General features: G+C 40.0%; 1 protein-coding gene across 8 annotated transcripts in view; it reads left to right on the forward strand.

The window, feature by feature from the left end:
- Positions 1–15,947, forward strand: part of TSC22D1 (TSC22 domain family member 1) — a 140,542-nt gene extending 124,595 nt beyond the window's left edge. For 6 of the 8 annotated variants that reach the window (XM_077811762.1, XM_077811785.1, XM_077811807.1 and 3 more), the window contains 2 exons: positions 12,947–12,998; positions 14,548–15,947. In XM_077811762.1, coding sequence (XP_077667888.1) covers positions 12,947–12,998; positions 14,548–14,802 — 307 coding nt within the window. In that variant the 3' untranslated portion in view covers positions 14,803–15,947. Of the gene's footprint in view, positions 1–11,635; positions 12,509–12,946; positions 12,999–13,915; positions 14,168–14,547 lie in introns of those variants that run through there. The other 2 variants (XM_077811770.1, XM_077811816.1) reach the window with 2 other exon arrangements.
- Positions 15,948–16,876: the final 929 nt, after the last annotated feature.

The raw sequence follows: 16,876 nt of genomic DNA on the forward strand, positions 1-16,876 counted from the left end.
CAGCGCCAAGTACTGTAAAGAGATTAATCAGGTGTTGCATAGGTATGAAATTCTAAGCTCTAATCTTTTAATACATGATTCGCCAAGTAAAGATTAAGAGGTAGATCTTCTGTAGTTCTCGGAACGTCAAGGGTGGCTAGGTGTCAGTGGCTTCTGTCCAGGACAGCAGTGTTCAAATGGTTCCAGATTATGGAATTCGTGTTCTGTTTGCAAACCAGCAGAGTTTCAAAGTCTTGGAGTGTAAGAGCCCAAACCTGTCTTGCCCTGAGGCTTCTTTATGCCACTGGATGGTGTGAAGGAGGATCCTAAAGGCAACAGATTTTTCCCAGGCAATACCTGCAGTGTTCCCCTGCTGGTGAAATGACTACACCAGTCCCTTACAATTTTCATGTAGGGGGCGTGCCCGGGGTACATGCAAAGGAGGATGCTGAACTGGAGCTCCACTGTGCTGTGGCTAGAGAGAGGCATGGGGACTCTAAAAGAAAATTAGAGTACCCTAAGGCTTTTACAGTTTACATTGAAGGTAGGCAGACACCCCCCAGCCCCCAGAGTATCAGAAATCTTAAATGCAACTTTGTCCCCACCCCTTCAGTCTTGTGCTGAATTAAACGTAGATAATCATGATTTTTTCTTAATGACTTACAAAATAAGAAATAAGATATTTATAATACATGTTTGTTCTTTATTTCTTCCTATTTTATAGTTTGAAATTACTGAAGAGCATTCATATACTTATGGATTCTAAGGGCAGAAGGGACCATTGTTATCTGGTCTGACCTCGTGTGTAACACATGCCATAGAACTTCCCCAAAATAATTTCTAGAACACATCTTCTAGAAAAACACCTAGTTTTGATTTAAAAAATGGAGTGATGGAGAATCTGCCATGACCCTTGGTAAATTTTTCCAGTGGTTAATTATTCTCACCATTAAAAATGTACGCCTTATTTCCAGTCTGAATTTGTCTAGCTTCAACTTCCAGTCATTAGAGCATGTTATAGCTTTCTCTGCTAGATTGAAGAGCTAATTATTAAATATTTATTCCCCATGTAGGCAAGATTCCCCTGTATATGCATCCAAGGATCGCATTAGCCCTTTTGGCCACAGTGGGAGCTCATGTTCCACTGATTATCCACCACAACCCCCATATCTTTTTCAGTCACTGCTTTCCAGCATAGATTCCCCCATCCTCCCAAGTATGGCTGACATTCTTTGTTCCTCGATGTGTACCTTTACATTTAGCTGTATTAAAACACACACTGTTTGCTTATGCTTAGGTTACCATGCAATCCAGGTCACTGTGAATCAGTGACCCGTCCTCCATTATTTACCCCCCCTATTTTTGTGTGATATGCAATCTCATTGGTGATTTTATGTTTTCTTCCAGGTTATTGATTAAAAATGTTAAATAGCATAGGGCAAGAACGATTACTGGAGGATCCCTCTAGAAACACACCCGCTCAATGACTATTCCCTGTTTATAATTGTATTTTGACACCTATCAGTTAGCCAGCTTTTAATCTATTTGTGTGCCATGTTAATTTTATAGTCTAGATTTTTAATCAAAATGTTGTGTGGCACCAAGTCACGCTTTGCAGAACTCTAAGTGTATTACATCGATATTACTTTGCTCAACCAAATTTATAATCTCATCACAAAAATAAACCCATGTTGATTTGCATTAGTTATATTGCCCTCTTTTAATCCTGTGAGTCCCATGTAAGATGTTCCATTATCTTGCCTGGGGTTGGTTTCAGACTGCCAGGCCTGTAATTACACAGGTCATCCCATTTACCCATCTTAAATACTGGCACATTAGCTTTCTTCCAGTCTTCCGGAACTGTGTTCCAAGACTTTTGAAAATACTTCAGTGGTGCAGCAATTCCTGAGTCAACTCTTTTAAAATTCATGGATGTAAATTATCTGGATCTGTTGATTTAAAAATATCTCAACATTAGACTCTGCTGTTTAACATTCTCTTGAGATACTGGTGGAGAAAGTGTTACCATATGATGAGACTACATGTCTGCTTTTTCCCCAAATACAGAACAAGACAGAAGTGTTCAATAAATATTTTTCTGCATTATTATTATTAGGCTTGGAAGGAATAGATTTTAATCAGTAAATGTGCGTAAACTTAGATTTCACCACGCACAAAATGTTTTAAAAAATCTGTTAATTGAACTTTACAGATAGGCAAAGTAAACAAAATGCTGCTTGGGAATTTTGATTTAAGGATATTTACTTTGTAAATTTTGATATGTGAAGTTGACAATTGGTGTTTAAACAGTTATAAAGCTTTAAGTTTTTGAATCTCAGATCCACTGTCATTAAATTTTCTGACTCTCGCCATAATTTCCTGCAACTGAAAATTTAAATCAATGAAAATAAGCTTTAAACCCATAATTTTGTGCAATTTGTGAAAATTTATATAGATAAAAATTGAAAATCTCTTAAAATAAACATCAATATCTATCAAAATAATAAAAAAAATCTAATTCTGCCAAGTGTAATTATTGATAATTCTACCATTTCTATCTAGTAATATCTATTTACTATATTTAGCATTAATTTCTGACAAAATGGGGTGATGCTGAACAGCCATTGTTTTTTCCAAGCTGAATGTGATTTTAAAACAAAATGTTAGTGTGCAGGCAGTTGGCTTAATTAGGACAAGGGGTCATAGCAATTTCCCTTTACCCTACTTTGTTCCCCTGTATTTTTGCCTCCCCTTTCTCGGGATCCCCATAGATTTTTACTGTTCCCTAAAACATAATAGTGGCCTGATCCCCAAAGTTTAAGTCAGTGGAAGGATTCCCATTGACTTTAATGGGCTTTGAATCAATGCCTAGGAGTCTTGACTTGGCTTCTAATGTAATTTTTTAAGTATAGGCTTAATTTTAAAAGTGTGAAGCTGAAGAGGGACATGACCATCAAAGGAAAACTGCTGTCCAGCTAGAAACCTAGTCCAGCTGCTCTGCTAGACAAAAGGCAGGGCTGCTTTGAAATGAATTTAAAATAGGTTAGGAGCCAATTCAAGACTCCCAATGTAACTTCATTGGGAACAGTAAAAAGAAAAACCAGTCAGGAAGAAAAGGGAGAGAAGAAAGGGGTGAGCAGTAGAAAGTGGATAGATGGAAAAGGGAGTGAAAGAGAGAGGAGCAGATAACTTGTCCTCTCTTGCCCAAAGACATAAGGATTTCTTGTTTTTATTTGGGGGCTGAAGTCCCAGCCATGCACTGCTGGGAGCTAGTGTGGCTGTGACATCACCAACAAGGTCCAGCTGGCCTATCAGAACGGACCAGTGTTGAGAGCTACAGTCTAACATAAGATAATTTGTGCTTTTCAAATGCATGTGATCGCACTGCTGCCAAGTGACTATCTGATCATTGTTTTTGTTTTTTTGTCATGGTAGGTGTAACTAGAAATACTCCAGTCATTTCCTTTAACGTTGGAGTGCAGTTCAGAAAATATGTAATGTACGTTTCAGAGAACAGTAGGATTCAAAGGTGTTTCCTTTGGCTTTAAGGAAACTAGTACACGTTAGAAGTACAGATGAAAGCATGGAATCAAATATAAACTTTGAGTAACTTTAGTTTTCTGGTAAATAAATTCACATAGGGATGTATCAGATGAAATTATATATGCAGTCTTCTAAAGCCTGGAAGCTCTGAAAGGCTGTGTACTGACTGCAGAGTGGCCAAGCATATTCAAAGGTAAGGATGATCTCTTGTATGAGGTCAAAAAGGAAGGTCGTGCCAGAGAGCTGGCCAGCGTTGGAGGAAGAGGAGCTCTTGTAATGTTCTTCCAACCTTTCACACACCAAAATGCCCTCTCTTGATATCAGTCCTTTTAATACCCCCCTTCCCTTTTGGGCAAGTTGTGCAAGAGTTACTATAGGGTTAGGGCGGGAATAAACCTGACTGTGGCCTGTGAAGAGCAGAGGGACAGACTGGGTCCCTGACCAAGGAGTGTGTCATTTAAAATTTTAAAAGCACAGCTCTTGGTGGGTGGATCCTTTCCTCTCCATGATTGTTGAACAGAAGCAATTATAGCGCTCCAAGGAGAGCTTTCATTTGTATTAGGTTTAGGTATTTCAGATTTCTAATCTAGGGTTGAATTTACAGACAGACATGTTTGGTTCCCAAACTAGGTGGTACTTCATATCTACTCAACCCTAGATTCAGGTAGGTAGTGTCCTGGTTGCTAATTGCAAGGTAGAGAGTAACCATGGAAGTTAGATCTCTTAAGAGATTTAGCCCAGTGGGGTCATACACACAACAGATTCTATTCCTAGAATTCAAATTGTGTTGCTAGACATAGTTACTTGTCTCTGGAAGAACAAGGAGTACTTGTGGCACCTTAGATACTAACAAATTTATTTAAATTTATTTCTGGAAGGATTCTTTGGTAATCTCAGAATGTTTTAGTTCTTCCCACCCATGAGGTCGTCTGAAGATGTCTAGATGTTCCTTGAAGGTTGTAACCTGTCTCTCTCTCCTTGCTGAGACTCCTGAACTGGAGAGATGCAGACTTTTCTTTTTTTAAATCAAGATTTATTGCATCACCATTAAAATCAGTGATGTGATATGATGACATCCTCATTAAAACAAATGGGGTTTAGTTAACTATCTGTTTTCCTATAGAAACAAAAGAGCTGTGACCAGTATCCTATCCCCAGAGACGTCAGTTTGACTTTTTTTGTCCTTTGATTTTATATCAACTTGCTTTTAAATGCATCCTTCTGTCTTCTAGGCAGAGTGCGGAGCATATCATCATATATGTACTATAATTTCAGACACTGGTGTTATACTACTGCCGGCCAAGTAGGTTCTATGTAGGGTGGAATGAATGTTCTTTCCACTTCATAGTTTAATTTTTTTCTACACCTTGCTAATGGTAAAAAAAAAAAAAAAAAAAATTACAAACATGGTAAGTGACACATTGGTTCTTTTTAATTTCATTTGAGGTTTTAGATTCTAATCTTTAACACTTCTTTTAAAAATTATGAAAAAACAAAAAAGGAAATTCACATGCAATCAAACCATAGGTTTAAATAGCTTTAAGGTTCGAGCAAAAAAAAAAAAAATCTAAAAGCTAATACTGTAGAAATATCTGGTACTCATTGGCTCTTTAATTTAACTGACAGACATAACAAGATCCATTGGCTGGAAGTTGAAGTCAGCAAAGTTCAAACTCAAAATAAGATGCAATTTAACCTTTTGGAACAGATTGCCAGGGGATGTGGTAAATTTTCAGTGGCTTGGAGTCTTTGAATCAAGATCGCATGGCTTTCTGAAAGAGATGTTTTAGTGTAACCACAAGCTGTTGAGTTAGATATGGGAATTGCTGGCTGAAAGTCTATGGCCTGTGGCAGATTAGGTGATCATAATGGTCTCCTCTGTCCTTAAAGTCTATGAAATTCACAGTTCAGTCAGGAGAAACTGTTCCCCTTTAAACTGCCCAAATTGAACCTGGTTAAAACTGGCTGGAAAGCCTGTCCTCATTTAAATCAATGGCAGTTTTACTATTGGCTTCAGTGGGGCCAAGATTTCAGCCTAGGTAATTAGAGTTTTGTGGATTTCTGTCAGAATCGTTACACTAGTTCCCCCTCTCTTCCCAGTGTATATATATGGGTTTGAATTTAAGAATTTTTAAGGCAACTCTACGTATGCCATTAATCCAGTAATAATCCACATTAAAATTCCCTCTAAAGTAATAAAGGCAAATGTTTTGCAGGACCCAGTTACTGCAGTCTTTCTTCCATTGCGCCACCAATGTGGTTACAACGCAGTTGGTTCTTAATGATTTTGTGACTGAACCACATTTTGATTGTATTTCAGCATTTTACAGTTGAGAAATATAGTTAAAATTGTTACCCATGGCTAGGGGACTACCATGTTGTAACAAAGGCCCTGAAATAATCAGTTTTGCTAGTGTTTTATAGTGTAGAAAAGATTTAAGATTTATCTCAATTTTGGGAGATATTTGTTCTGTATTTTTAAAATGTCTGTTTCTAAAGAGGAGACACATTGTCAAAGTACTTGAAAGATTAAATCAAACCCCAAGGGAAGTAGAAAAACTGTGTGGGGGGGTGCGTCTTTAACAAGCACATAGAAACAAACTGAACCTCAAACAGGTTACAGGGTCTAAATGAGTCTGTACTAATATTTATCTAGTTATGTGCTGACGATGAAAAATTCTTTAAGGGCTAAATATTATTAAGACGAGGTAATTTTTAATAAGAGAAAAAAATGAAATCCCTACAAAAAGTAGTTTGCCAAACAATCTTTTCAGCTATGGAACAATTTGCAGTTGTTAAGGTAGTTAATTGATCTCTGTATGAAAAGATCAGAGCATGCATATCAGCTGCTTGAATTAGCGTTGTACTCATATTTGGTGAGTAAAGAATGCATCCATCTCAGCATTATGTATTACTTTATTCAGTGCTTTATTTATACCATGTCTGTGGTGCTTTACAAATGTTAGCTTCCGAAGCATGATACATTCTTGCAATGAGCTCTGTGTGGGTGGACTCTGTATGTGTGAATCTTTTTGCAGGTTCAGAGTTTAAATAGGACAGAAATTAGCCTTGATGCTACAGATTCATATGTACAAGAATAACATGACACGTGTGAGTAATATCATTGAACTTGTGGGTGTACAATTTTTAATGTTATATAATCATTTCCAGAATTGGGGGCCTGACGCAATTTTTGTGGGGAAGGGCCATGTCTAATGTACGTTGCCTATCAATGTACAATGCCTAGTGCAATGGGAGTAGACCACATGTCTGAGGACTCTCTATGTACTACCATAATGCAAACTATAAATAATAAAAATACGTGGTTAGGGGAGAGAAGAGAAAGGGCTAGTGAAGTGGGATCACCAATCAAAGGGAAAGGAAGAAATGAGTTTGGGAGAGGATTTTTGTTGCTCTCGTTTGACTTGTCTTGTTTCATAAATTTTAATGTAGACATTTAATACAGAAAATATAAAATGCTGTGTTCTCTCATTCAATCTCAGTCAGACACAGGAGTGGTGAGGGGAGAACCCATATCAAGATCAGTGGTGGAAAACTAATCAAAATAAGTCTTTTCTGAGGAGGAAAAGGGAATGGAAGTTACAAATCAAAAACCAGGCAAAACTTTCAAGTGTTACTGGATTGCTCATCTCAAGTAACCCATTTATGTGGGGTGCTGAGCATTCATAGGTGCTGGGGGTGCTGCTGCATCCCCATACTTGATGTGGTTTCCATTGTATGCCGGGTTTACAATTTGGTTCAATGGCTCTCAGCACCCCCACTATACAAATTGTTTCAGCACCCCATGAGCATCTACTGAACCATTCTTTTTAGCTTGACCAATCTGAGGAACTGTCCCAGATTAAGGTGTCAACCAAAGAGGTTTTGGAACAAATTGATAAACTATACAGTAATTAGTCACCTGAGAGTTTTATAGGAACTCGGATACGAAATTGCAGAACTACTAACTGCTATATGTACCTATAGCTTAAATCAACCTATGTACCAGATGGCTGGAGGCCATCTAATGTAACACTGATTTTTAAAAAAGGCTCCAGAGCCAATCCTGACAATTACAAGCTGGTAAGCCTAACATCAGTACCAGGCAAATCGGTTGAAACACTACAAAAAAACACGATCATCGGACAGAGATGAACACAATATGTTGGGGAAGAGTCAACATGGCTTATGTAAAGAGAAATCATGCTTCATCAATCAATTAGAATTCTTTAATGGTGTCAACAAGCATGTGGACAAGGGGGATGCAGTAGATAAAGTGTATTGGACTTTCAGAAAACCTTTGACTGTGTCTCTCATCAAACGCTGTTAATCAGTGTACACAGTCATGGGATAAGAGGGAAAGTCCTCTCATGGATCAATAACTGGTTAAAAGATAGGAAACAAAGGTTAGGTGCAAATAGTCAGTTTTCAAAATGGAGAGAGGTAAGTAGCAGGATCTCTCGAGGATCTGTATGGAACCAATACTGTTCAACATAGTCATAAATGACCTGGAAAAAAGTGTAAACGAGGTGGCAAAGTTTGCAGCTGAAACAAAATTACTTAAGATAGTTGAGTCAAAATCTGACTGAAGAGTTACGAAGGGATCTCACAGAACTAAGTGATTAGGCAACAAAATAGCAGATGAAATTCAATGTTGACAGATGCAAAGTAATGATTATTGGAAAACATAATCCCAACTGTACGTACAAAATGATGGGGTCTAAATGAGCTGTCACTGCACAAGAAAGATCTTGGAGTCGTCATGGATAGTTCTCTAAAAACATCTGCTCAGTGTGTAGCAGCAGTCAAAAAAGCTAACCATATGTTAGGAACCATTAGGAAAGGGATAGATAAGACAGAAAATATCATAATGCCACTATATAAATTCATGGTGCACCCACAATTGAATACTGCGCACAGTTCTGGTCACCCCATCACAAAAAAGGTACGTTAGAATTGGAAGAAATACAGAGAAGAGCAACAAAAATGATTAGTGGTATGGAACAGCTTCCACCCAAGGAGAGATGAAAAAGACTTGGACACTAAACCTGGAACAGAAGACTGAGGGGGATATGATAAAATTCTGTAAAATTGTAAATGGGGAAGTGTTATTTACCCCTTCACATCACACAAGAACAAGGGGCCACCTAATGAAATTAATCGGCAGCAGATTTAAAACAAACTTAAAGCAGTGCACAGTCAACCTGTGGAACTCATTGCCAGGGGATGTTGTGAAGGCCAAAAATACAAGTGGGTTCAGAAAAGAATTAAATACGTTCGTGAGGGATAGGGCCATCAGTAGCTATTAGCCGAGATGGTCAGGGATGCAACCTCATGCTCTGAGTGTCCCTAAACCTTCAGCTGCCAAAGCTGGGACTGGACAATTGGGAATGGATCACTTGATAATTGTCCTCTTCTGTTCATTCCCTCTGAAGCATCTGGCACTGGCCAATGCAGAAGACAGGATACTGGGATATGCGGACCTTTGATCTGATACAGTATGGCTATTCTTGTCTTCTGACTGTGAAGAGAATTATAACTCTCTCCTGAAAGTCCCTGATAAACAGGGACCATAGAAATTGACAAAGATGGAAAATCCACAAATTCTAAGGATTGAGGTCTTTCCTGACATTTTGCTATTTTTCTACGTAATCTGTGGAGCAGATAAGTCTGATCATGTCAGAGCACAGTTGTCTGACAGGTAGGCGTATCTGTGTTCTAACACTTGCTTTTTTCTGTAAAGTGGACAGGACAGCATGCTTATGTTTGTGTTATCCCATCCACACTACTGACAAAATGTTGGAACCCAGATGCAGCTAACTATGCACTGACTCAATTAGACTTGTAGATCTCTAAAAACAATTTTAGGGAATCATTACTGATCATTCCACAGAAACATTGATTTAACTAGAATGTGCCTATGATCCTTGAATCAGAGCACAACCAAAATTACAAATAGCACAATCCGTCTGAAAGACTGCAGTCTGCCTCTTGTCTTGTCCAGCCGAGAGAGCATGACAAGTGTGTGTTTTGTTTTTATCACTTGCCATCTTGAGGTGGGTTATTGTAGGAAAACCTAATTTGAAGAGATTTTTAACTACCCCCAGAAAAAAATAATCTGCCAAGAGATTCAGATCCCCTGCACTTGCAAATTTCAGCCTAAACACAGTCACCTCCAGTGTCCTTGAAGCTTAATTGGCATAGTGAGAGGTGATCTGAGTATTTTGGGGTACAACCACTAAGGGCTGTGAAGATCATGGTTTTAAATTGGATCAAGTATTGGACTGGGAGCCAGTACCGAGAGCCCTGGGCCAGGGTGGTGTATTCTCATAGTAGTCATGTAAGAAGAGGGGCTGCCTGATGTACCCTCTGGAGCTTTCATGTTCAGCATGTTGCAGTAGTTGTGTTTAGAGGTGACAAACACATAGATCACCTTGGCTTGGTATGTGGCTGATGAGAGGTGTAACCTCTTGGACAGCCAAAGAGTATAAAAGGAATGTATGGTTACTGATGTCCTTTTGCCTGTCCAGGAGTGCAGAAGGAGCTCAAGACATATGTCCTAATGTTCGTGTTAATATTAAGTAAATTGGAATTGATTACGTGGTCAACAGGTGCAGATAATTAAAATAGGGGAAACATTGGGAAGGCATGGGAAATGTGACTATTTTTTTATAAAGTAACAAAGAAGTAAGGTGGGAATTCTGCCTTAAAGGAAATGCATGTGCTTTGATGTTGGAAAAACATTTATGCAAAGTTCAGTGTTCTTAAATGTAACCTTCCCTGTAAGTAGGATTAGCTTACTTGCGCCACTCTGCTGGTATTACTGAATGAAAGAATAGTGTAGACCAAGAAAGCTAAAATAATCTCTTTAAGAAGGATGATGATGACATGCTAATGCTAAAGTTAAATTTAAGACTATTATTCCTTGCCTTTCTAGCTTCCCTGCTTTTGTGAGGGTGACAACTGTAATATATATTCAAAATTTGTGCACTATAGAAGAGTAGAGAGTTTTGGCTTTTCTGTTTTGTATGTTTATATCACATGAATGTTGATATTTTATAGGTTACATGTATTAAAGGGTGTTTTCAGTTTTATTTAAGGTTAAGCAGTTTGCTTTGTACTGTTCTAATTCATAATTTAGGTCTGTTAAATAGCCAAGTGGAGAGAGCGCACGGTTTTAAAATCATTTTGATCTGAATGTGACTTTGTTCAAAAATAAAATATTAGAACTGTAACACCTTCATTTTGAAATATATTGTGGTTAATTGAGAAAATAAGAAAACCCCTTATTTTGTATATGACATAGTTTAAAAAGTAGCTGTTGTATTGCCTCATCTGGAAAAGAGCGGATAGTAGACAGGTTCAGTGTTACAATGTAAGAATGTCAAAAAGCATCTGTCTAGAATTTTACACATTCATGCTGTGTGTGTATTTTCTGAATTGTCTGCTGGCTGAATATCTTAAAATGAATGGTTTAAAGGCTATAAAAAAGGGCACAGAGGCCATTTAATTTGAATAAAGAGTAGACAAGTATTAGGAATTTGCCAGAACAGTGAGCTATAGGTTTTCATTTATAATTTGCTTCCTGCTGCAAATATTTTCACAAATGCATTGAAGAATACAAGATGTATAAGAATATATAGAATAACTAGTTTTATTTTCCTATGCCAACGTGTGCTGAAGTACTGTGGAGGCAGACACATGAACACCTTAAAATTGTGTGAGGATTGTAACTTCTAAGGTGAAACTCTCCTGGTAGCCCAGGAACCATGAGTGTGAATTTTGTGCCTAACTACACCATCCTGTCAGCTTCTTGCTTCTAACCTTTCTCACCATCATAAAAATCCTTTTGTCTTTTCATATGAAAAACAGATTTTGCTCTTTGAAGAACCATCTGTGATAGTCCTTTAGATTAAAAACCCTTCTCATGTTGTGCGATGAAGGTCAACTGCAAACGGATGATGCAAAAATGAAGCATCGTATTATTGGAAGTGGTTTCACCAAGCAAATTCTAAGGCATCTGATGAGGAAGGGAACTTGGGTCCTATGGTTTAATTAACTCAGAGTGTAAATTTCCTGGGACTTTCCAAAGTGCATGTTCTGTACTCTTTTCTAGTCTAAAGGTATAGTGTTGCGCCAATAGGTGGCGGCATTGGAGTAGCTAAATGTAAGTCTAGTGACATTGTTATTGAATTCCAACATCAGCTATATCCTATCGTTTCTACCCAAGCTAAACTTTGCATGTGTAGTTTTTCTGCAGGCAAAAATCAGTCTGTGCATCTTGTAAGCGAATCATCTTACATGTTGGAAAGGTTTAAATTGGGCACTAGATCGTTTTGTTTCTGCGCTGCTGTTGCCACCCAAATTCTCCGACTCTGCAGATTGCACTGAGAGATCTGCTAAATGCTCGTGCGGTTCCTTGCAAATCGTAGTATTTTAACTGGGGAGAACAGGGGTCTTCTGGCCAGGGATCTCCTGATTAAGGGTAACTGGATTTTGGTGATGGTTCACTGCTACTGAAGTGATGCAAAGGAGCCGTTCTGGCGGGGGGAGGTTCAGAATGACCGGCCAGCCAATAGGCACTGACTCTCTTGCATATATTATGCAATAGGACTGGAACCTCAGGTTTTCTGCTGAGTATAGAAGAGCTGACCTCGGAGATTTCTTTGCGCAGCCCTGGGATCAGCATCTTCCAGGATCATACCGCCACAAACTGCTGTATTTTTAAAATTATATCTATCTAGCCAGCCTCCTCCTACTCCCCCGTGGCGGAGATTAAACTAAGATTAATGTAGATCAACAGAGGATCTCTGCATTGTTGGGATTTTTTTCTTTGGGGGGGTGTTTCTGGCTGGAATTGCATGAATGCCCAATGTTGTAGATCAGTGGCAATGGATCTAGGAGTTTATCAACTAAGACATTTTTCAATTTCTTTCTTGTCATCTTTGCTGGGCACCGACAATTCTTCTTTGAGACTCGACAGTAGGTAAATAACTCTGGTATAAAATGTGTTTGTTTTTCCTTGCTGGAATATTTGCAGTAATGCAGGTGAATGCCAGGGGGCTGATTCCTTTGTCCATCGGACTGGGCAGCACTGGGAAGCTGCAGTGGCACGGGCGGCGTGTTTTACATTTATCTTGTGAGAGACTGAATCTCCGGGACACGGATCGCTTTTACCGCATTATGTAATTAAGCTCCATCTTTGTGGGTTATTAGGGAAAATGTCCGGATCTTTGATCCCGCTGTAGCGGGCGGTTTGAGGTGGCTTTACAGGTTGGTTTCACTGCATTGAAGCATCCCGGTGACATAAACAGCAGCATTAAGTCAGTGTGGGATATATTTCTCAGCTAGCTAGTTATCAGTATTCACCTCTCTTGTCTTGTAAATAATTCAGCTGCTGATGCATTTTTTCCCATCTTTTCAGCTCCTCGGGTGCAAGTGTGGTAGCTATTGACAACAAAATCGAGCAAGCGATGGTATGTACCGATTGTTTAATAAAAATACAATTAATGTTTAAAGCGCGAGTTGTGAATAGAAGTAAGTGTTCACAATATCAAGGTTCTCTGGGTAATATTTAACCGATGCATGGGCGTGTTTTTTCAATAGTGAAGCTGCTGGGGTTTTTTAAAATACACTGTATGATCAAAGGCTTCCAAATGCGAGGAATGCATACGTTTCCCTATAGATCCATGAAATGACTATGACGGCATCGCATTCAGGATTCTGCCTTTTAAAAAATGATCGATCCTGACTTCATGGGCGGGGGTGGGGAGGGATGAAATAATATTTCCACTCCTATTTTTTTTCATAATCCCCCAACCATCCCAGCTGGATTATCCCTGGAAAATGGGACCGGCCACAGTGTGCTGATGGATCCAATAGGGGCACCATAAGCTGCTTTAATTCCCATGCTTGCTGGCAATGGAAGGTAAAGTGCCTTGGAGCTGGGATCTTGTACACTGGGGCTGCTGCCCTGAAGTGCAGTGGGAATCATGGGCTCCTTTGCGCGATGGGGAGAAGTCGGGTTTTTTTTAAAAAAAAAAAAAAAAATCCTCCAAAAAACACACACACACCCCAACCCCCAAACCCTGCGTCTGTGCCTAATTTTCCCTGTTTTTTGATTTCCGCCTTGGCCGCTCTTTGTTATTGGAGCGCTGCCTGTAGCTGTTCTCACGGGATCCTCTGCCTACTGTTGCTAGGCAAACTCCGAACCTTTAACTCCCGGCTATAAATAACTCCTCAGCTCATTGGCTGAGGCGCGTGGGGGTGGTCGGCCCGGGTCTCTTTGACGTCACCCTCGGGCACGCAGGGAGGGAGGGAAATGCGGCAACCTGCACTGTAAGGGCTGGCTGCAGCCCGCTCCGAGGAGGCTGGGCGGGCGGGCGGGCGGGGGGCGGAGAGCCGTTGTTGCAGGGGAGGAGGTTCCTGCTTCTGCAAACACGCGGCGCCGGCCGGGGCTGGTGCCTGGGTCCGCGCCTCTCAGCAGTGAAACCACACTGATCCCAGCCCTCATCGGAGGCACGTCCGGGGAGAAGCGCCGGCTGGGGGTGGTGGAGGACAACGACACGAGGCGGGGTATTAGCGGCTCGGGCCGGCTTCCTGCAGAAACGCTCCCACCCCCTTTCCAGCCTGAATCAGTTCGATGGTATTTTTCTATTCAGATCAATTAATAGGTGAGCTGGTCGGGGGAGCCAGTAGAGTAGGGGCCAGGCTGTTGGTCAGGTTTGTAATGAGACTGGCCTACTGCGGTCCATGGACATCCAAAATTACTTGTGTGTTTTCTGGGTGCTCAGGGAAGGCAGGCTCTGGCTCCACATGTTAATCTTCAGAACGCTTCACAAACACTGGTAAATGGAGGGCAGATTTCTCCTGCCCATCCACCGGGGCTTTGCCCTCTCAAAGCTGGCTCCACATCTGCCGCTTGCCTTAGTTGGGCTGGATTATTGTTTCTCTGGCTGAGCAGGGTTGGATCCCTGCCCTAAGGTTGGACCTCTTGCCTGATTTGTGTGCTCTTTTGTGTTTCAGGATCTGGTGAAGAGCCATTTGATGTATGCTGTGAGGGAGGAAGTGGAGGTCCTCAAAGAACAAATCAAAGAGCTGATTGAGAAGAACTCCCAGCTGGAGCAGGAAAACACTCTGCTGAAAACACTGGCCAGCCCAGAGCAACTTGCCCAGTTCCAAGCACAGCTGCAGACTGGTTCTCCACCTTCTTCCCAGACACAAGGGACAACACAACAGCCTGCCCAGCCAGCATCGCAGGGCTCAGGACCTTCAGCATAGTCTCCAATGTCCTGGCCTTTGTGGCCAGTATGCTCTGGACTACCCAGAGAAAAGAGGACAAGTGGAAATCTGCCACAGCCACCCTCATCCATTTCATTGCACGCTGCAGTCCAGACTCAAGGACTCTGTACACTGCATGCACCATCACAGAAATTTTTTTTTCAGTATTAAGCACTCATCTGTCCTTTCTTTTTGGCAAAAGGAGTTCTTATTTTTAGGTTGGCGAATTAAAAAAAAAAAAAAAAAACAACAACAAAAACAGACACACACACACTTTTTTCCAGAGAATTAGCACAAATGCACTGGGGACTTGAACAGCTTCTGCAAATGGCTAAGAAATGGAGTTGCATGCTTGATTTGATTTTTGTTTTAAATCTTCCATCCATCCACTGCTGTTACTGATGCAGGCATGAAGAAATAGACTGGAGTAAAAGTGATGGATCAATACCCCATATCCAATTGGGATCCACAGTAAAGACTGATGCATAGGATCTAAGAGGAAAAGGGGGAAAGGAAAATTCAGTGTTCAACACTAAACTGTCACCTGAAACCTTAAGTGCAAATAAGTTTGCACTGTTTCTTGAAGCCGTGGACAGGTGCATAAAGCTGTATTAGAGAGAGAAGGTAGGTGACAGAGTTGGGATGTAGGATAATTACAATGAAGGTTATTTGCCTAATGTATATTTGTGTATTTAGTGTAATTACTTTGTAAAATAGAAAACTGTAACTACTATTTAGGTTGTACAGATTGAAATTTAGTTGTTTCATTGGCTGATCTGATGAAGTTTGGATAGTTTGTTTTTTTTAATGCTACATAAATAAGAATGTACCTACGCAGCTGATCAGAATTTGGCATATTTATGCTGTTTGTGTAATTTTTGAATTTCCCTGGCTGCTGAATATTTGAAGTAAATCTTTGTTCACTGTAGTTTGGTTTAAGAAAAAAAAAAACACTTCAAAAATTATAAATTCCTGCTAGCAAAAGAATAAAACAAAATGGGTTTCCCAGTATGGATTTTTGCATATGATCTGTATAGTAGTATGCATATGTTTTTGTGCATGTTATCTAAACAGTTGTAACACGTCAATGTATTTAACTGTTGCACTTGTCAACCTTCAATAAAGCATAAGATGTTGATAAATAACGACTTCTATATTGTAAGGTTAACCATAATAATTTCAACAAACTTCAGTGCAACTTTCCAATGTAACCTGATTAAGTTGTTTTTGGACAAAGATTTCTGTACTAAATTCTGTTTGTGGTTTTTTAAAAACTTTATAATACCAGTTTTTAAAAGTGAAAATTAAAAATACAGTTGCCATATAAACTGACTTTAAAGAGGTAGGAAAAAATACTATTTTGGGGGGGGAAGAGAGGGGAGGAAGGGAATCCTAAAGCGTGTGTAAAGGAGGGAGCCTGAGTAAAATGCTCCCTCTTTTGGTCCAATCCTGTGAGATGCTGACCAGCTCTTGGGAAGTGCTGCGTGCCTTCTGCTCCCTCTGTAGTAATTTGGTGCAGCGGTATGGACATCTGCCCCATGAACAGCAATGAACCTGTAAACCTCAGAGAACAATGGTTCCTTAGCAACAAACTGCACCTCCTCATGTGGAACTAGGCATTCCCATGCTAGGCAGCAGCTCAGAACCATCCAAGTCCATGTGGTAAATCAAGTAGCTACTGTAGCTTCCTGATTACATCACTCTTAACTCTACATACTAGCTAGAGCTTTGAGTGATTTAGAATGTGCTGTAAAGTGGGTGTCCAAGAATTCCTCACTCATCCTCATCAGCAGAGTGGGAAGTGAATTGGTTTCTATTTGTGAAATGGGATGATGCAAACTTGGAACACAGCATCAATTCAGCCTTGTAAAATTGTCATGAAAAATTATCAGCCCAGGCACAGAATCTACTTGCTCACTGTTCAGCACTACTGTTGATTGATAAAATGGTGTAAACTTGGAAATAAGTCCAGTGTTACAAAATGCATATACTAGATGATGATGCCTGGAATTGGGAGATGCTGAAGAATTTGCTACTCCATAATCAGAGTGCCATTTACTGGTTAGGACCATAA

This window comes from Eretmochelys imbricata, chromosome 1 (genome assembly GCF_965152235.1).
Source record: "Eretmochelys imbricata isolate rEreImb1 chromosome 1, rEreImb1.hap1, whole genome shotgun sequence".
Lineage (NCBI taxonomy): Eukaryota > Metazoa > Chordata > Testudines > Cheloniidae > Eretmochelys > Eretmochelys imbricata.